The 19,541-nt window shown below is 53.6% G+C and overlaps 1 protein-coding gene across 6 annotated transcripts in view; it reads left to right on the top strand.

Annotated features, from left to right (window-relative positions):
* HIRA (histone cell cycle regulator) overlaps window positions 1-18,778 on the top strand; it is a 55,759-nt gene extending 36,981 nt beyond the window's left edge. For all 6 annotated transcript variants that reach the window (XM_074356461.1, XM_074356460.1, XM_074356462.1 and 3 more), the window contains 10 exons: window positions 4,702-4,906; window positions 5,167-5,271; window positions 6,720-6,868; window positions 8,244-8,405; window positions 8,845-8,903; window positions 9,120-9,225; window positions 10,322-10,444; window positions 10,858-11,021; window positions 12,685-12,773; window positions 18,523-18,778. In XM_074356461.1, coding sequence (XP_074212562.1) covers window positions 4,702-4,906; window positions 5,167-5,271; window positions 6,720-6,868; window positions 8,244-8,405; window positions 8,845-8,903; window positions 9,120-9,225; window positions 10,322-10,444; window positions 10,858-11,021; window positions 12,685-12,773; window positions 18,523-18,639 — 1,279 coding nt within the window. In that variant the 3' untranslated portion in view covers window positions 18,640-18,778. The remainder of the gene's footprint in view (window positions 1-4,701; window positions 4,907-5,166; window positions 5,272-6,719; window positions 6,869-8,243; window positions 8,406-8,844; window positions 8,904-9,119; window positions 9,226-10,321; window positions 10,445-10,857; window positions 11,022-12,684; window positions 12,774-18,522) is intronic.
* The last annotated feature ends 763 nt before the right edge of the window (window positions 18,779-19,541 follow it).

The following is a 19,541-nucleotide window of genomic DNA, read 5'->3' as shown; positions in this document are numbered from 1 at the left end:
AAATCTAAGAGTAAACAAAACAACCAGAGCAGTGAGTGTTGGGCTGGAAGGTCACTGGCCTGGTGGACTTGATTTTTCATGGCCATACTGACTAGAGACAGGGCCTTGGGCCTGAGCCTGTAGGGGTTGGGACTAAGACACGAACATAAAGTCAAGCTGCTTCAGAATGTACACCTCCAGTGAGGGGCCCAGAGAAAACCCAAGGGAATGCACAGGTGAGTGGCCAAGGGCTTAGAATCTTGGCCTGTCCTCTGAGGCTGGAAACAGTCTTCCTCGGAGGCTGTATGGCCACAGGCCTGCCCAGAGTGGACTGGGGTTCAGTCACATGACCTGTGTGATCTGGAAATCACACCAAGAAGGGGGCATAAAGGGAGGTTCTAGTCTATTTAACGCCCCAGAGGCAGTGGCAAATCAAACACCAGTATGCCCTGCAGGGACCCTCCCCTGACCCCAGAACAGCCTTCCCACTGTGGACACACTACCTGAGGTGACTCGGACCCAGAGGCACAAAGCACAGGAAGAAACCTTGTGTACGCATGAACATCAGGACACATCGTGAGCAGGAGGTGTAGACCTCCCTGCCTCCGATCAGACATTGCCCAGAGAGACAGTAAAATGAACGTGCATAAGATGGTCAGAGACATGAAAGTTTAGTATTCTATCCCATGTATAAATATAACTCAGAATGGATTAAAGAACTAAATGTACAAGCTAAACTATAAAGCTTTTAGAAGAAAACAGAGATGTGACCTTGGGTTAGCAACCATTTCTTAGATATAACACGTAAACCATAAGCAACTGAAGAAATAGATAAACTGGACTTCATCCAAATGTAAACCTTGTGCTTCAGAGAGCCCTGTCATCAGAATGAAAGGACACCCTACTAAATGGGAGAAAATATTTGCAAATCATATCAAAAGATCTAGGATCCACAGTCTGTAAAGAGCTCTTACAACTCAACAGTAAAAATATTAATAACCCAGTTTTTAAATGGACAAAGGATTTGAATAGAAATTTCTCCAAAGAGGATCCACAAATGACTGATAAGCATATAAAAAGACATTCAGCCAACGGGAAATGCAAATCAAAACCATGATGACTTCACACCCACTGTGATGGCTGTAGTCAGAAAGGCATGATCAGAAGGGTTGGGGGGTGGGGAGAAATCAGGACCCCCATCGATTGCTGGTGGGGTTGTAAAGTGGTTCGCTGGTGTAGAGACAGTCTGGCAGTTCTTCAGGTAGAGTTTCCGAATGAGCCAGCAATTCCACACCTAGGTGTCCACCTAAGAGAACTGAAAATATGTTCACGTAAAAGCGTGTACACAAATTTTCGTGTCAGTGTTACTCATAATAGCCGGAAGGTGGAAGCACCCCAGATGTCCGTCGGTTGATAAAGGTGGTACATCCACTCACTGCAGTAGTATTTGGCAGTAAGGAGTAAGGTATTTACCTGTGCCACAACAGGGACAGACCTTGAAAACTTGTGATCTGGTTGTGGTGTTAGGGTGATGCTGGCCTCACAGGACTTAGGATTTATTTCCTCTATTTCTGTTTTCTGGAGCAGACTGTAGAGAATTGGTATAATTTCTTTCTTAAATATTTGGTAAAAATTCACCAGTAAAACTGTCTGGGCCTAGTGCTTTCTGTCTTGGAAGATTTTCCATTTTTGCTTCAGTTTCTTTAGTAGATAACAAGTCTGTTAAGGTGATTGTTTCTTATGTGAGATTAGGTGATTTTTTGTTTTTCTTTTTTCCAAAGAACTGTTCCATTTTATCTAAGTTATCAAATATTTGGGTATAAAGTTGTTCATAATGTTTTTTATATTTTTATTTTCCATGGGATCAGTAGTGAGAGACCCTTTTCATTTTCTTTTTTTTTAAACTAAAGTATACTTGATTTACAATATTGTGTTAGTTTCAGGTGTACAGCACAGTGATTCAGTTACATGTATGTTTTTAGATTATTTTCCACTATAGATTATGAGATAGTGACTGTAGTTCCCTGTACTATACAGTAAATCTTGTTAATCCCCCTTTCATTTCTGATGTTAATAATTGGTGTCTTCTCTTATTTCTGATTAGCCTCAGAAGTAAACTGTAAATTTACCCATGTTACTGATCTTTTCAGAGAACCAGCTTTTTATTTCACTGATTTTTCTCTGTTGTCTTCCCTTTGCAATTTCATTGACTTTTGCTCTAATTTTTATTATTTATTTACTTCTGCTTGCCCGTCTTTTTCTAGTTCCTAAAGGTGAACCTTATTTCAGGTCTTTCTTTTTGTCTAATTTATGCATTCTCTGCAATATATTTCCCTGTAAGCACTGCTTTCACTGTATCCTGTAAATTTTGACATTGTGTTTCATTTTCATTTAATTCAATATTTTAAAAAATATTTAGAATATATTTAAATCTATTTACATATATATATTTTTAAATATTTGAACTTTTTCTTTGAAAGTTCTTTAGAAGTGTGTTGTTTAATCCCTAAAGATTTGAGCATTTCCCGGCTATTTTTCTGTTAATGATGTCTAGTTTAACTCTTTTTGTCAGCTTCTGTCTTTTAATTGGTATATTTAGAAATTGATATTTGAAATGATATTGATATAGTTGGATTAATATCTACCATGTTATAATGGTTTTCTGTTCATTGCACTTGTTCACTGGATCTTTTTTTAACCTCCTCTTTTCCTGCCTCCTGGTTTTAATTGTGCGTGTGTTTGGTGCAGTTCCGTTTTCTCTTCTCTCTCACGTTCTTCTCAGCAGTATCTAAGAGCATCATAAAGAGTAGGGTCATGTGTCTCTTACATGATCTCTCTCAGCATATCAACTATACTACTTTAAAAAAATTTTTTTAGTGGTCGCCGTATAATTCAGTGAACATTTATAATTCATCTAAACACACTTTCAAATGATGTTATACTGCCTGAGGATAGTGCAGGTACCTTAGAGTGTTCCCAGCTTCTTCCTTCCATGACTTATAACATTGCTACTGTTCATTTATTTCACTTATTCATAAGCTCTAACAACCTAATACATTGTTGCTGTTACTAGTTTGAACAGAAGTTACCTTTTAGTTAAGAATAGGAAAAATAAAAGTGTTTACATTTATTTATGCTTTCTCTAGCACTTTCCTCATGCAGATCTGAGTTTCTGACCTGCATCATTTTCATTCTCTGAAGAACTGCTATTAACATTTCTTGCAAGACAGGTCTGCTGGCAACAGATTTCCTCTGGCGTCATTTTGTTGTTGTCTGAAAAGGTCTTTATTTCTCTTTCACTTTGAGGCATAATTTCACTGAATACAGAATTCTAGTTTGGTGGGTGTGTTTGTTTTTAACACTAAGTATTTCATGTCACTCATTTTTTGCTTGAATAGTGTCTAAAGAGAAATCTGATGTAATTTTCAGTCTGTCCCTTAATAAGTGAAGTGCATTTTTTCCCTCTGCTTCTTTCAAGACTTTCTACTTGACTTTAGTGTTCTGCAGTTTGAATATGTTATGTGTAGGCAGGTGTGGATGTTTTGGTATTTACCCTATTTGCTGTGCTTTGAGCAACTCAGATCTGTGGTTTGGTATCTTTCATTCATTTTGAAAAATTCTTAATTGTTATTGTGATTATTATTATTCTCAGCTTTTATTATCATTATTGTTATTAAATCCTGTCTGCTTATAAGACCCATCTGTTCTTGTTTACTGTCCAACTGTTTCCATTCGAGCCCTTAACATATTCATCACAGTTATTTAAAAATCCTGGCCTGGTAATTCCAAAATTGCTGCCACGTCTGACTCTGGTTCTGATCCTGCTTCGTCTTACGAGGCTGTGTCTCATTTTGGTTTTTGTTCGATTTGCTCTGCCTTTTATCATGTCTTGTAATTTTTGTTGAGAGCTGAACATAATGTAGTGAGTGTTAGGAACTATGGGGTAAAGGTCTTGTTTACCTGGGTAAGAATGGGGTCTTGTTACTATCTCCTGCAGCCTTAGGTGTCTCAGGTGCCCATTTCCTCCAAGGTCCTTGCTTTTGTCTCCTTTTCCTTGAGTTTCCCTGGAAACTCCTTGTTAAGTAGAGCCTGTGTCTTGTGACCTACTGTTGTGATGACACGTCGGTTCTGAGGCGAAGAACTGGGGAGGAGAAGCACTATAATCCCATGATGAAGCCTCCTGCTTCACTGCTGGGCCCGAGTCCTGGCCTGTCCCTCCAGAAGAGTTTCTTAGTGCACCGCCCGGGGGGGGGGGGGGGCGGGGGGGGGCGTTGACTGCAGTCAGGTAATCGCCTGCCCTCAAGTCACATCACCTGGAGCGCTCCTGGAGACAAAACTAATGCAGGCTGGCTGCCCTCCTCCCACTGGCCCCCTGGAGTTCTGACTCGAAAACCAGCTTCTCAGCCTCCAGCCATGGGTTGGGGAACTTTTAAGCCTGCCTACCTGTTAGGCTCCAGGGGCTTCTGCTCTAGGTGAGCTGTGGTTTCTGTCTTCACCTGTGTCTCCAGAGTTCAGGGTGGCCTTTTTCCCCGTGGCCTTCTCTGATGGATCCAAGACTTGTTGACTTCTCACCTTTGAGGGTGAGAAGCACAGCTTCTGAGCTCTTTGCGTCTTAGAGCAGAAAGCAGGCATCCTCTCCTGCGTTTTAAATTCATTACTTTGGGAGGGTGAGTAAGGACCGTCTGGGCTGTTTTAAAGCCCTGGGTGCCTGTGTGTGTGCAGGTTGAAAGAGCAGGGCCTCGCGAAGGAGCCGAGGCCCCGGGACGTCCTGGAGAGCAGCAGTGACAGTGACGAGAAGGTCCCCGTGGCCAAGCCCTCCTCACTGTCCAAGCGGAAGCTGGAGCTCGAGGTGGAGACGGTGGAGAAGAAGAAGAAGGGGCGGCCTCGGAAGGACGCGCGGCTCATGCCCATGTCTCTGTCCGTCCAGGTGCGGCCTCCGCCCACCTCCCACACTCGGAGCCAGAGCCCACACAAGCCCGAGGGGAGGAGGGAGGCCCCCCTGCCCCAGGACAGTTCCCAGTCCTCCCGGAGTCCTTTGGCGGCCCCCTGGGGTCAGCTGCTGCTCCGTAACCCGGGCAGCAAGGTGGCATCCATTTGCACTGTGGTGTGGCCCTCACAGTCGGTGGAGAGGCCTGGGCAGGGGCCCCGCCTCCCAGGAGGCTCAGGGACAGATGTCTGCCCTTGCAGTCCCCCGCTTCCCTGACCGCAGAGAAGGATACCGTGTGTCTGTCGATACCAGCGCCCACGCTGAAGCTGCCCATGCCCGGCCCGCAGAGAGCGTTCACCCTCCAGGTGAGCCCCCTCCCTCCCAAGCCTGCACCACCATGCGGAGTGAACTCTGAGTGTCACAGACTCAGGGCTGCTTTCAGGCGCCCTCCACCACCTTCCGGGCGAGTCGGAGCTGATCAAACCACCCACCTGGTCTCAGCAAGATGACTAGCCTCTTCTCTAGGCCTTACTTCACCACCCTACACATCTCTCTCTCCTCCAGGGCTCTGCCCTCCGAGTCCCTGCTGCCACCTTCTGGGAGCCCAGCTCTGTCAAGCTCCAGTCCGGGCATCCCTTCTCCTGGGGGCTCGATCTCCACACTCGCCCTGGGCCCAGTGCCCGCTGCACTGTAGTGGTCTGTGCCAGCTTCCCAGCGCACAGTATGGGGTCGTCATCAGGGCCATCTGAGCTCTGGGGCGAAGTGTGTGGCCACATGTTTATTGGAAACCCAGATCTAGAGCAAATAGTCCTTCATGCCAAGAGGCTCTCTGGGCACTGAGCCCAGCACCTGTGCACGCCATCACCCACGTCCTGTTCCGCAGCTCAGTTTCGTATCCTTGCAGGACCCCATGTGCAGGTGGGCCGTGTCCTGCCCCAGCCCAGGCTGGTCCTCAGCGGGGCCAGAGGGCAGGGGTTGGCTCCCTGCCACAAGTCCTTCTGGGCCTAAGGGTGGAGCCACCTGGCTTCTTCTTGTCACACAAATCCCCCTCCCGGACTCATCTGGGACCCCCTGCTGAGTGCTGCTTGGGGCCGTTCTTGGCTTCTGGGGGCCTGCAGGTGTGCCTGGGCCCTCCGCCCCCACTCATCTGCTCATGGCCATGAAGGCAGACTGCTCGCCTGGTTCTCCGCATAGAGCACCTGTTCATCAGCGCCATGGACACAACGTGTGAGGCCGAGCCCGTGTGGAGCCAGGCGCTGCCTGGGCCCATCTCCCCACGCTCTCCTGGGGACACTTGTGACGTGGGACCCAAGGAGCACGTTGAGGTGCCCACCTGGGGAACTGGCGAGCCTCGGCTTTCCAGACCTCCCTCCAAGCTCCCACACAGACTGTTCTGAAGGTCCCTGAAGACCTTCAGTTAGGAGGCAGGAGACCTGTGTCTCCCCGCGCTCGCCCCACAGGCTAGGGTGCTCACGTGCATGTGCCCTGGACGCGTTGCTTGCCTTCTGTGCCTCCTCCCTTATGAGGGGAAGTGGGGGATCTGGAGGCTGTGGGATCTTCAGCTGTGATACTGATTCTCTGCCCTGCAGCACAGAGTACAGGGTGGGAACCAGCTCCCAGCATGGTCCCTACCCAAGTGCCCCAGGCTGTACGCTGGGACCTCTGGCCCTCCTGCCTCCTCTGACCGCCCACACCTCCACCCTCCTGCCAGCCAGCCGGTTCACTCTGCCTCTTCGTGTCCTTTCCCCATCCTTGGCCCACATCCGAGGGGCCCGCGTTGCCTGAAGACATTCTGTCTGCTTTCCCCTCCCAGGTAAGCTCTGACCCCTCCATGTACATCGAGGTGGAGAACGACGTGACGGCTGTCGGGGGACTGAAGCTGAGCCGCTTGAAGTGTAACCGGGAAGGGAAGGAGTGGGAGACGGTGCTCACCAGCCGGATTCTCACCGCTGCTGGCAGTTGGTGAGAGCAGGGTCTTTGCCCAGCCTGCCCCAGCCATGCCGTCCCGGGAGGTGCCCTTCTGAGGGGTGCTGCCCACGGGAGGCCTGCGCCCGGCCTTGCTCCGGGCCGAGGTTGTGCGCGTGTCATCTGGGTCCTTGCGATGCCCCGCAGAGGTGGCACCGTCCCCTCCATGTTCTAGATGGTCACCTAAGCCAGGATTTCCCCTGGGCGTGTTCTGATCCCCACACCGGCCAGATCTACGAGGTCCCTGTTTCCAGCCTGGACTCTGCCTGGCTTTCTCTGACCTGGGCTGGCTTTTTCTCTGTACCCCAGGTTTTCATCCAGGGAAGTTGGCACGGACTTCTGACTGTCCCCCAAGTCCCCAGGCCAGCCCTTTCTATATTCTGCCCTCTGAGTGGAGATCTTAATTCGGTGGTTTGTCACCCAGTGTCTTCCCATGGACCTCTATGCCATGCGTTCCCTCGGTCTGGGAAGAGGATAAGCGTTTTCCTCTGGAGCCCAGGGGTGGACAGCCCCGGTGGGGCCCGTGTGCTCCATGCTCTCACGACGGTTTTGCAGAGATGGTCGTTTCCATTAGACCCCGAATCAGTTATCACAGGGCTGCGTGTGAAACGCTTCCACAAGTGTCTGCGGACTTGGCCTTGAGTGAGTGTGTGGTACCAGGAAGGAGCCACCCTTCTGTCCTCACTCCTGTCCCTGGTCCTGAGGCCATTGGTACGCCCCAGCTGGGGGCCAAGGTGTGTGGGCACAGCCTCCCACCCCGAGGACAGGCAGCCAGCAGAGCTTCCTTACCTGACCTTGCTGTGAGACTGCTGCCCGCACAGAACACAGGCACCGGCTGAGTGAACAGCAGTGCTCTGGGCACCATCCAGCAGTCTGCACATCTGCTGCCACTTCTGGGGGTCTGTGGTGGGGGCCTTGCGGGGGTCCACTGGGAAGGCAGCAGCCTGCTTGTGCTGGGCACACCCAAGGGGCCTGGTGGTCGCTCAGGCAGGGATCCTTGATGGCACCCACACTCAGAGTGGAGCGTTCTTTGCTCAGTGAGTGACCGTCTCTCCCACCCTGGTCTTGGCCTCCTGAGCTCAGCAGTGGGACTTTCCTGTCTCAGCCAAGCCCTTCTCGGGTTGGCCTGGTGAGTCTTAGCAGGAGATTGTCAAGGGGGTGCTGTGGCTGCGCCCAGCACTGAGGTGTGTGACCCAGCACTCTGTTGGGGGCGCTGGTGCTCCGAATGCCCGCCCCACTGGGTCAGTTGAGCTCAGGAAAGGTGAGCATCCCAGCGGGGGTCCCCCGGGCAGGTCCTGGCAGAGGGAAGCTTGACCCCTTCGGGGTTGTCCCAGCCCCAACCCCCATGACAGTGTCCCCTGTCTGCCCTCAGTGACGTGGTGTGTGTGGCCTGTGAAAAGAGGACGCTGTCCGTGTTCTCCGCTTGCGGTCGCCGCCTGCTCCCTCCCATCCTCCTGCCGTCCCCGATCTCCACTCTGCACTGCACCGGCTCCTACGTCATGGCGCTCACTGCTGCGGCCACGCTGTCTGTCTGGTGAGAGGCTCCAGGCAGGCAGAGGGGGCTGCGCAGGTCCCCCTCGCTGCGGGGACGCGCCTGGGGGTCTTAACACCAAGGAGGCCCAGAGTGCCTGGCCGTTGCTTGTGGGTGGCAGAAGTGGGGGTGGGCGGCCTGCCCGGCACTGTCCCTACAGGAGCAAACCACATGAGGTCACAGGGCCTGATCGCATGTGCCCACCTCAGAAATGGGATCTTAGGGCCTTGCTGCTCCTGAGTCAGTGTGGCTTTGGGGCCGAGCCCATGGCTCTGGGCTCTGCCCTGGACTCGCGCAGAGGCCTGGGGGTGTGGAAGCCACTTGTGGCCAGAGCCCCTCTTGGGGGAGGCCAGGCAGGGACTGGCCCAGGGCCCATGCGGTGGGGTCTGAGCTCAGAGGCCCGCTCTGGTGCACCCTCACCCTAGCCCTGTCTCCCTCCTAGGGATGTTCACAGGCAGGTGGTGGTGGTGAAGGAGGAGTCTCTGCACTCCATCTTGGCAGGTGAGCCGGGGGCAGGGCAGCCCAAGTCCAGGTCTGGCGCGAAGGGCCCCACTCAGCAAGGTGGAAGCCAGGCCCTGGGGCAGGCTTGGGAGGAGAGGGTGGCAGTGAGCTCAGCTGGCAGAGCGGAGCAGCAGCTCAGACACCCTCCTGCCCCCCATGCGTGCAAGCTCAAGCCGGGGATGACGCCATGAAACCCACTTGCGGGTGTCTCCCCAGGGAGTGATATGACGGTGTCACAGATCTTGCTGACGCAGCACGGGATCCCTGTGATGAACCTGTCCGATGGGAAGGCCTACTGCTTCAATCCGTCACTGTCTACGTGGTAAGCCTGCCGCCCTGGCCCTGCCCCATGGGGTGTCTGTCTCAACTGGAGCCCAGAGCAGCGAGCAGAGGCCCTTGCCTGGCCTCTCCTCCTGGGAGCTGGGCCCTGGAGTGGACCGGCAGTGACAGCCCCGGGCCCTGTCTGCTGGAGGAGGCCGAGCTCAAACCCACCAGTGCAGCCCACGCCCCTCCCCGCCGGCAGCTGGCCCGCAGCCCCTTCACCTCAGACCCTGCATGGTGGGGGCCTCCCTTCCTTGCATGTTCTCCGGGTCCCTCTGTGGAATAGGCATCGGAAGGCTGTCATGGTTCTCAGTAGATGCTCCCAGCCCAGCCTCCTCAGCCATCAGCGGGTCAGCTTCACGGCAGTCCCGCCAGCCCTGGTCAAGTTCTGTAGCTCAGGAGGAGCCGGGGGCAATGTCACTCACCATGTCTGTGGTGATCTGAGTGTCTGCACCGTGTTTCTGCTCATTTTGGAATGTGGGGCCCTTTTCTGTGTTTAGGAAATCTCTACACGTCAGAGACCCTCACTCAGACCCAGAAGGGTGTACCTGTGGTCCTCCAGGCGCAAGCTTGTCCCTCTCCAGCCCTTTTCTGTTAAGAGCTGCCAGACAGAAGTTTATCCTCACACTAAGATCTTTTTCTTGGGCTAGGAAACTAAAAATCCCCACTCCCTGCTCTTGCCAGCTATAAAGTGCCGTGTATTATATGTGATTGGTATAATGGAAACAAGCTGGTTATTTAGGAAGGGGAATGCTGACTCTGCATCTTGGACGCTTGCACAAAGGCACCAGGCTGTCTGTAAACCACGTGAAGAATGTTTTCTCAACAGAGACGTGAGGGGCCAGAGAAAGTGCAGGTCTGACGGCTGGGCTGCCAGGGGAGCTCAGGGAAGAACATCCCCTTGCACGGTCCCGGCCCCAGGACCCAAGCCTGGCCCGAGTGGTCGCGGCAGCAGCGTCAGTGCCCTGCAGTGTCATTAGAGTCCTGATCGAGAATGCTGCCCTAGGGAGCCCTGAGGTGGGCACGTGGGGGTGCTCAGCCTCCTCTGTTGGAACTCCTGGTTCTCTTGAGCTCTGCACTTTCTCTGCCCCACCCAGGAACCTGGTTTCCGACAAGCAGGACTCCCTGGCCCAGTGTGCAGACTTCAGGAGCAGCCTGCACCCCCAGGACGCCATGCTGTGCTCAGGACCCTTAGCCACAGTCCAGGGACGCGCCTCCACGTAGGTGACCCAAGCAAGGGGTACAGGTTGTGCACACAGCCCCACCCAGGCCCGCCTCAGACTGCCCATCTTCGGGGCCCAGTGGCCCTCTGCACGGGCACCCCAGAGGCACCAAGTGTCGGGCGCTGTCTAGGATGCTGGGCGCCAGCCTCTCACTTGGGGGCCCAGGTGGCAGTCTGTGGGTCTGCAGGTCCTCTATCCTCATGTTGGGTGGTGTCTTGGGTCGGGGAGTGGGCTGCTGGCCTATCCCCCCAGGGGCTAGATGGGGAGCAGAGCGGCCAGGAGGCCCAGAGGTGGGGCTCCAGCTCAGTTGGGCCGGGGTTGGAGTCTGATGCCTGCCCTGCTGCTGGCTTCCTGCTGGTGCCAGGTACATGGTGGCGGCCATGTGACCTGTGCTCTGCTGTCCTCTGCAGTTCGGGGCGGCAGGCGGCCCGACTCTTCTCCGTGCCTCACGTGGTGCAGCAGGAGACCACCCTGGCCTACCTGGAGAGCCAGGTCGCCGCGGCGCTCACCCTGCAGTCCAGCCATGAGTACCGCCACTGGCTTCTGCTCTACGCACGGTACCTCGTGAACGAAGGTGAGGTTCCCAGCGCCCCTCTACCCTCCCGGCACGGCTCAGTCCCTGCCCCGGCACGACCCTCCTGAAGGCCCATGAGTCCGGCCGAGGTGCATAACCCAGGTCTCTGTGCTCCCACCCCTGGTCTCCCACGGTCACCCCCAGGAGCCCTGGCCTCCCACCCCCGTCAGCAAAGTGGGCAGCTCAGCAAGCATCCAGCCCCACTGGGGCCAAGAGGGGTAGCCCCTGAAGACAGGAGGCTTGGCAGCAGAAGGGGGTAGGAGAAGAGGGTACGTGGAAAACCCTCCCAGAAGGCACAGGCGTGAGCTCAGCTTGCGCCCGTTACCCCTGGCAGCATCAGTGGACGGCGCCTTCTGCCCACATCCAGGCCTGTGCCTCTCCCTCCTCTGAGCCCCTCCTGGCCTGGAAGAGTCAGCCTGTGTCTGGCATTGCACCATGGCCCCCAGCCATGCTTTCCCTGCCGGCGCTCTTAGCCCCTGTGCCGCCTCCCGGTATCCCTCCCACCCGCACCCCCACCTCCTCTGCTGGTCAGCAGGAAGCAAGGTGTTGGAGGAGGTGGCCGTCCTGTTCTCGGGGGTGACCTGCGGCCTCTCATCCCGCTTTGAGGCCCGCTTGGGGTCTGGCCTTACCAGCCGTCTTCCACTTGGGCTTGGCCTCCAGGGCCTCCCCAGCTCCCCTGTGTCTCCATGCAGCCTCTGGCCTGGGCACAGAGCAGGCCCCCCACAGCCTTTCCTGCCTTCAGGCTGTGCTGTCGACACCTTCCCTGTTTTACGGTTTAAAGAAAACAAATTAAGTATAGAACAGCCAGAGAAAAACGTGCCAAACTCCTAAGGGTGTGACTCCGAGAGCTCACGAGTCAGGTGGCCAGACCTCCTCCTCCACGGAGCCCAGGGATGAGTTCGGTGCAGACTCGGCCACGTCCAGGCCTCCTCCGCTTTCCCGGGGAAACTTTGCCTCCACTTCCGCCGGTTTGCTTCATCCTGGGTGTCATCTGGGCTGCACGATGTGAGGTCACCTCCTCTTCACACATCTACCCCAGGTCCATGCAGGGGTTCTCTTCCCCGCCATCCCTGGCGTCCTCTGCCAGAGAAGGAGTTCTCAGGCTTGGAAGGGAGGCCCTGCTCTCGTCCCGAAGTCCTCAGGTCCATCTTCAACCATCCTTCTCCACCCTCACCTTGGGGTGATTTATCCATCCTCTGGGCCTCAGCTGCCCCAGTGCCAACAGACCCCAGGCTCTGCCCTGGCAGTGCCCGTAGCCCAAGCCCCCTTCTGGGTGCAAACTCCCCTTCCCCCGCCACCTCTTCTCTGGGGGCTGCCCCCTCACCCTGCTCTTCCATTCCACCTCCTGCCAAGATGCCTTCTCCCAGACAGACCCTGCTGCCCTCCTCTCCTGCCACAGCGCCCCGCACTGTCCATCCCCTGGGGCCTGTCCCCACTGCCACTCTTACCTGCCCTTGCGCCACTACATGTGTGGTTGGGGAGCGGGGTGAGTGGTGAGAACCTGTCCTCCAGGCCTCGGCGCCCTAAACTGAGACACAGGCAGCAGAGACAGCATTTGTTCATTCTGTGTTGTGCAGCGTAGCATGTCCTTGGTGTTTTATTTCTTTTTTGTAATGTGTTCCTATTTCTGTTTTGTTTTTATTTTGTTTGTTCCTGTAATTAGGGTTTGAATACCGACTCCGAGAAATATGCAAGGACTTACTGGGTCCGGTTCACTGCTCCACTGGAAGCCAGTGGGAGTCCACAGTGGTGGTAGGTGCTCCTTTCCTTCTTGCCACAAGAATTCTCTCTTGGGAAGTGCAGGTGGAGATGTAGCAGGCTGCCCGAGTGCTTTGAAACCCTTCCCCGTTAGCTTTGCAGCTCTGCCATGGGCCCCAGCCTCAGCACGGAAGCAGTTCAGTCAATAGGATAGCTGTCGACGGGGGCTTCTGCTGAGCAGAGCAGCAAGACAGGTGTGCTGGGGGGCGGGGAGGGCTCCCCACTCCTCCAACAGCTCCCACTGCCCTCCACCTGCCTCCAGGGAGGAGGGCTTTCCAGATGAAACCAAGGAGAGACCTAGGCAGCCCTTGGTAGAGGTGACAGCAGATGCAGAGGCTGCTGTGGCTGGAACATCATCGACCCAAGGGAGGTGTGACCTGAAGTAGGAGGGCAGGGGCCTTGGGAGGACCTGGCAGTGTAGTCCAGGGTGGCGGGAGCTTCTGGAGGAGTTTGCACAGAGGTGACGTGAACTGACGCTGCAGGAGGGTCAGGACTTGGTTTGTGGTGGTCCTGGCAGTGGCTGAAGGTGACTTGGGTCCATGTGGTGGCCATGGAAGGGGGAAGAGAAACCAATTCAAGGTACATTTTGGAAACAGAACCAACAGGAGTGGGTGGGTGGCGGTGGAGCAGTGAGAGACAAGAATAAGGAATGTAATGAAGCCTCACAGATGGGATTTCTGGCTCACATTTGGGGACACGGGTGTGGTGGTTGACGTGTTAAAGAAGCCAGTTGTGGGGGTGGATCCAGGGGTGGCACCACAGCTCCATTTGGTCCTTGAGCAGCTGCTGGGAGAGGTCTAGGCCTGGGGCCCCGCTTCCTGAGGGGAGCAGGTACAGCTACCGTGTGGGGCGGGAAGAGGGCAGGGGCTGCAGCACACGAGCAAGTGTTATGTTGGGCGATCACGGATGTCCAGCTGGATTGAGCAGAGGTGTGGGCAGGTATCTGGGGATGAACGTCCGGCAGAGGGAACAGCAGGTACAAAGGCCCTGAGGTGTGAGGCCTGCAGTGTAAAAGGAACAGCTGAGCAAAGGCCATGGGAGGACAGGTAAGACAGATGAGGCCGGAAGGACTGGCACTTAGTCCTGGGAGAATGCTGAAGGCCATGGTGTGTCCTTGGACTCCGGAATTGTTATTCCATTTCTGTTTTAATGCAATAGATCTTTATTTGGTTGGTTCATAGCATCCTAAGTTCAAGCCAGTTCCCTTTGGACAGTTGAAGGTGTTGTGCCACAGACTTTCAGTGTTTGCTGCTGTTGCTAAAACCTGTAGCAAATCTGATTTCTGTTGCTTGAATTCTTTTGGGTCCTCCCTTAGTGCTTTGAAGGTTCAGTATCTGTCATTCTGTGGACTTGGTTCTTCTCTGATTCTGTCTTCCCTTTCTTTTTTTTCATCATCAGAGAGATGCCATGACCTCCCTTTTTAAAATCGGCTGTATCAATTTTTACAGTTTTAATTCCCCCCCCCAATTTTTTTTCCTTTGAGCACAGTAAACTTAGTTGTTTTATTTTAAAGTTGTGTCTGATGGCTTAGTATCAGGAGCCCTTTGCCTGTAAATGTTTCTGCCAGTTCTTATTCGTGTGATCTTATCTCCTTGTGGCCTGGTTATTTTCACCTGTCTGCTGGACGTGGTGTTAGAAAAACTACTTGTGGGAGCGGCTTGAGCCTCAGGGGACGTCACCGTGTCCACGGCACACTTGTATTTGCTGCCGTGCCAGCTCTTAAGGCCCCAGCGCTACAGGGTCTCTTCCGCCCAGTTCAGGGAGGGAGGTTTCCTGGCTGCCTGGGAACCTTCCACACTGAGCACCAGCTGGTGCAGAGACTGGTTTACTGCCAGTTCACACTTCTTCTAGGGTGCATCCCTTTGGGATACCAGCACCAAGAAAGGACCCCCACTTTTCATGGGCCTCAGGGCCCTGCTTTGCACCACCCCCACCCCACCCCACCCCCCGCCAGCTCTCAAGCCTGACAAGGTCACTTGGTCTCTCTCGTGTTAGTGCTTGCTCCCAAGGCAAAGGTGTCTCTCCGCATGTCTCCCTCCCCCACACCCTGGCCCCGCCCTTCATCCCAGCACATTGGCTCTCTACGATTTGCCTCCTTTTGTCCAGCTTTGTCCCCCCATCCTCACTGGGAAGGGTGGTTCTGAATCACCTGCAGTGATGGAGCTGTTTCCAAGCACACCTCCCCTCCGGGCAGCCTGACATGCCATCTGCTCGATGAGCAGGAGGTAGGCATGTGCCCCGCAGAGCATCCCCCAGCCAGGTTGTGGGGTTTCACTCTTGAGTCCCAGCTGCCACTCGGGGAGCCTTAGGCCAAGACGTTTGCCAGAGCTGCGCACACGGAGGGGGCGCAGGGGACAAGGCACAGACAAGCCACCAGTTCTCGGCCATTCACCCTCCCGCTCCCTCCTGCTGCTGCTGTTAATGCCAACACCAAGTGGGACCCCTCAGCAGGGCTTTTCCCAGAGAGCCTGTGGCCACCTTCCCGGGAGCACAGCGTTGTGGCCCTGCCTGCATCCCCCTTCTGTAGATAGACTACCTGCAGTCATTGGTCCGCTCACATCCCAGTACCCATGACAGACGCTCTCAGCTGCAGGTGCGTGATGTCCCCTAACGGTGGCTGAAGTGGTTCTGGTTTGTCCTCCAGAGCGGGTCCTTTGGAGGTGAGAGGTGGCCTCCATCTCTGTGATCCTCTTGGCCATTCCCTTCACGGTCATAAGGTGGCTTTCATGTCCAGTTCAAAGGAGGAGGATGGAAGGCAGACTTCATTTTTTCTGGGAGACTATTTTTTTCCACTTGTGAAATTATTTTCTTTATTCTTTTTCAGATTGTTCGTTGTTAGTATATAAAAATCCAACTGATTTGTGTGTGTTGATTTCATATTCTGCAAATTTACTAAATTCATTTATTCAAACTTTTTTTTTTTGGTGGAATCATTAGGGTTTTTTATGTATAAAATTCTGTTGTCTACAAACAGATATGTTTACTACTTCTTTTCCAATTTGGGTGCCTTTTATTTCTTTTTGTTGCTCATTGCTTTGTCTAGGGCTCTTTAGTACTATGTTGAATGGAAGTGGTCAAAACAAGGCATCCTTGCCTCGTTCCTGACCTTAGAGCAAAAGCTTTCAGTCTTTCACCATTGAGAATGATGCTAGCTGTGGGCTTTTCACATATGGCCTTAATTTTTATTGAGATAATTTCCTTCTATTACCAGTTTCTTAAGAGTGTCAGTAGTAAAAGGGTGTTGAATTTTGTCAAATGCTTTTTCTGCATTGATTGAGATGATCTGTGTTTTTTTTTTCCTTCATTCTATTAATGTGGTGTAGTACATTGATTGATTTTAGTTTCTTGAATCACTCTTGCATTCCAGGAATAAATCACAAACTGGTTTCAATTTGCTTTTAATTTCTGTTCCCTAGTATTTGGTTCAGGATTTTTGCATCAATGTTCACAAGGGACATTGGTCTGTTTTCTTTTCTTGGTGTCTTTGTCTGGCTTTGACATCAGGGTAATGCTGGCCTCGTAGAATGAATCTGAACATGCACTCTCCTCTTCAGCTCTTTAGAAAGAGTACGTGGAGTATTGTTGTTAATTGTTCTTCAAATGTTTGATAAAATTCACCGGCGAAGCCATCTGGTCGGTCCTAGGCTTTTCTTTGTTGGGCTGTGTCTGGTTGCTGGTCCAGGCTCCTTGCTAGTTACAGGTCTGTTCACACTTGCTGTTGCCCTTTCTTGATGAATCTTGCAAGAGCTGTGTCTTTTTAGTCTCTTCCAAAAACTGGCTTTTGTCTTTATTCCTCTTCTCTATCGAATGTTCTCAGTCAGTCATCTTTTTCCTGCCTTCCTCCCTCCCCACAGACTTGGTTGGACACCAGGGTCACTGGCTGCAATTCTTTCAGGTTCTCTAACAGGAGCTGCTTCCTGTTTTCCTCCTGTTAAAACAGACGGCCGGCTGACTGTGGCCCATGCCAGCCCATGATCCCCGCGACGCCTGCTGCTCTGTTGGGTTCTGCTGTTAGAGCAGCTTCTCCCGTCCTCGTGTAGGCCAGGGAAGAGCGCGTCCTCCAGCCGCGGGCGCCCCGCCCTGTCTGCGCACGTCCAGGAGGTCACGCTTGCTGAGCGTGCAGGCTGAGTCACCGGAACCCGGAGGCTGTGCCTTGCTGGCCCTCACTGACTGACTTACATGGACACCTCGCTGTGAGGGCCGCTCTGTCCTCTCTTCTGACTCTTTCTCCCAAGATGGATTTTGTCTCAAAGGCTGCTTTCTCTGATAATTATAAAATACTGGCTTTCTCTTTTTTTATTATTTACTAACATATCTTTCTCCATCTGTAACGTTCAGCCTTTCTGTTACGTGTTTGTGTTTCGTGCCAACATCATATGGCTGACTTTTGTTTTATCTCATCTGATGGTCTGTTTTTTCATCGTCGAGTTCAAACCATTTATGTTTTTCATTTCCTTATTTTTTTTAAGACCACCATCAACTTTAGCAAGAGACTTGGTCTCATTGCTCTCCACACCTCCTCTAACATTGTCTGGATTCATTTCTTCTCACTTACAGTATTTCCCTCAGACGTTTTCAGGGTGGACCTTTCCTGTGGCAAACCTTCTGAGGTCTTGCAGCCTAGGGACGTTGTTTGTTATAGCCTTTTATGTGAATAATTCTTCAGCTGGATTAAAAAGTAGGTAATGAGGTTTTTTTCTAGTATATTCAAAACACCACTTTGTTGTGAATTTTGTCATGTCTGCTTTTGTAGGTCATATGCTCTTGTTCTTCAAAAATTTTCAGTATTTGTCTCTTATATCTGAAAATTCTGACTATTTCATTCTAAAGTGTCTGGTTATCAGCCTTTCTGCACTTTACCGCATCGGCACTTGGTGAGGCCTTTCACCCTAAGGCCCTTGGTCCTTCTTTAATTATGGGAACCTTGCCCGCATTATGTCTTCTCTCCTTTCACAGTGTCCTGGGGACCTGTTGCGGAGATGTCGGGCCCGTCTGCTTTCTCCTGGCCTGAGTGTGGGCTGCTCCTCCGCCTGACCTCACCCTGACTTGGTCTTGGGCAGTGTCCCGTCTCCTGTGAATCCCTCTCCTTCAGCCCCTGTGCTACTCAGACTTACTGCCTACACTCAGTTCTTCCCACATCTATCACCTTGTCAGCACACCTGCTGCAGTACCCCGGCCCTCCCCGCGGTGCCCAGTGTTGGCGGTTTTCCCTTTGCAGCAGCTGTGCTCCTCGGGGTCTGTGCGGGGAGACGCCGCCCGGTGGTGCACGCTGCCTGTGCTCCAGGGGTGGAGGAGGTGTCGGCAGGAGCCGGGGGCAGAGGCCCCAGCACTGCCGCCCAGGCACCTCCTCACCCCCGGAGAGCAGCCCTGTGAGGGAGAGGCCCGTCCGGGATGGCCATCTGCCTGTCCCTCTGCCTGCTGCCCTTCTTCCAGCCTGCTCTGGGAGGCCAAGCTACTTTGGCACCAACCAGTGCAGCCAAAGGCCAGCGGTGGCTGTGCCAACAGACTGAGGGGACCCAGAGAGCAGAGCCTACCTGGGTCCCTGTCCTGGTGCTGCGTCCCCTGCTGCGCTCCACGTGCCCCACTCCGCTGGTGGCTATCCCACGCCTCCCAACACAGAGAGCAGTTCTCATCCAGCTCGTGTCTCCGGATGCTGGGGGGCAGGCAGCAAGCGGGTCTTTGTTGGCCTGCAGTCTAGGTGTCCTCGCTGTCACTTGCACTCAGCTGTCCCCCATGTCCACAGGGTCTGCGGAAGAGGGAGCTGCTGAAGGAGCTGCTGCCAGTCATCGGGCAGAATCTCCGCTTCCAGCGCCTGTTCACCGAGTGTCAGGAGCAGCTGGACATCCTGAGGGACAAATAGCCCGCCAGAGCCGCCCCAGTTGCCGCAGGGGCAGGACCACCCCTCCTCGTCGGGCTACCGTGGGTGAGGAGATGCCGGCAGGAGGCAGGCTGTCCTGCACCGGTGCCGCCCTGGGCCCTGGGCCCATAGATCCCTCTGCAGGCACAGCTCTGCCCGCGAAGCGGCTGCCTCCAGGAAGCAGTGCATGGCTGGGGCTGGCGCTCTGCTCTGCGCCCCTGGGGCCCGTGAGGCGCTCCCAGTCTGCCCGCTCGGCATGGCCTGGGGTGGCCGTGAGCCCCGCCGGTGTTGGGTGCGTGCTGCTTCCGCTGTGACAAGTGAGCCATCGTGAGGGCGAGAACCCTGGGACAGAGGCACACTGCGCGGTCAGCATGCCCCCCGAGACCTATGTAAGAGGAAAGGCTGTTCCAACACACGGACTATTTTTGTACTAGAGTTTACTAACTTGTAATATGGAATTTTCCTTTTGGCCAATAATCAGGATTTCCCTATAAGTCACTTGGACATTGGTCACTTGTAGGAAATTTAAACTCTAATTATGACAGCTACATTGAAAAATAATTGTACCGAAATTAACTTGTCTATCTTCATTTGCTTTTAATTTTTAAATGTTTGTAAAAAGAGACTGTTTTGGGGGGATGGGGCAGAGGGTGGGCGATTTCTTTTGTAAGTGTAAAATAAATGAACACGCATTGGATACCAAATGATCCTGACTTACCCAGCCTATTCCTTCTGACTTCCACCTTCCTTTCCGCTCTGAGGACCCCTCTCCTGAAGTGGGCAGTGACGAAGCACTGAAGCCAGAAGGGGTCTTCAATGTGCCCTGGGCCCACCAGGCAAGTCATCTCACAGCATGGCGGTCGGTCCCTTCCCGGCCACGCAGCCTCTCGGGCCAAGCCAGGGCA

This window comes from Camelus bactrianus, chromosome 32 (genome assembly GCF_048773025.1).
Source record: "Camelus bactrianus isolate YW-2024 breed Bactrian camel chromosome 32, ASM4877302v1, whole genome shotgun sequence".
NCBI classification, from domain to species: Eukaryota; Metazoa; Chordata; class Mammalia; order Artiodactyla; family Camelidae; genus Camelus; species Camelus bactrianus.
This window is presented reverse-complemented; position numbering and strand designations above follow the sequence as displayed.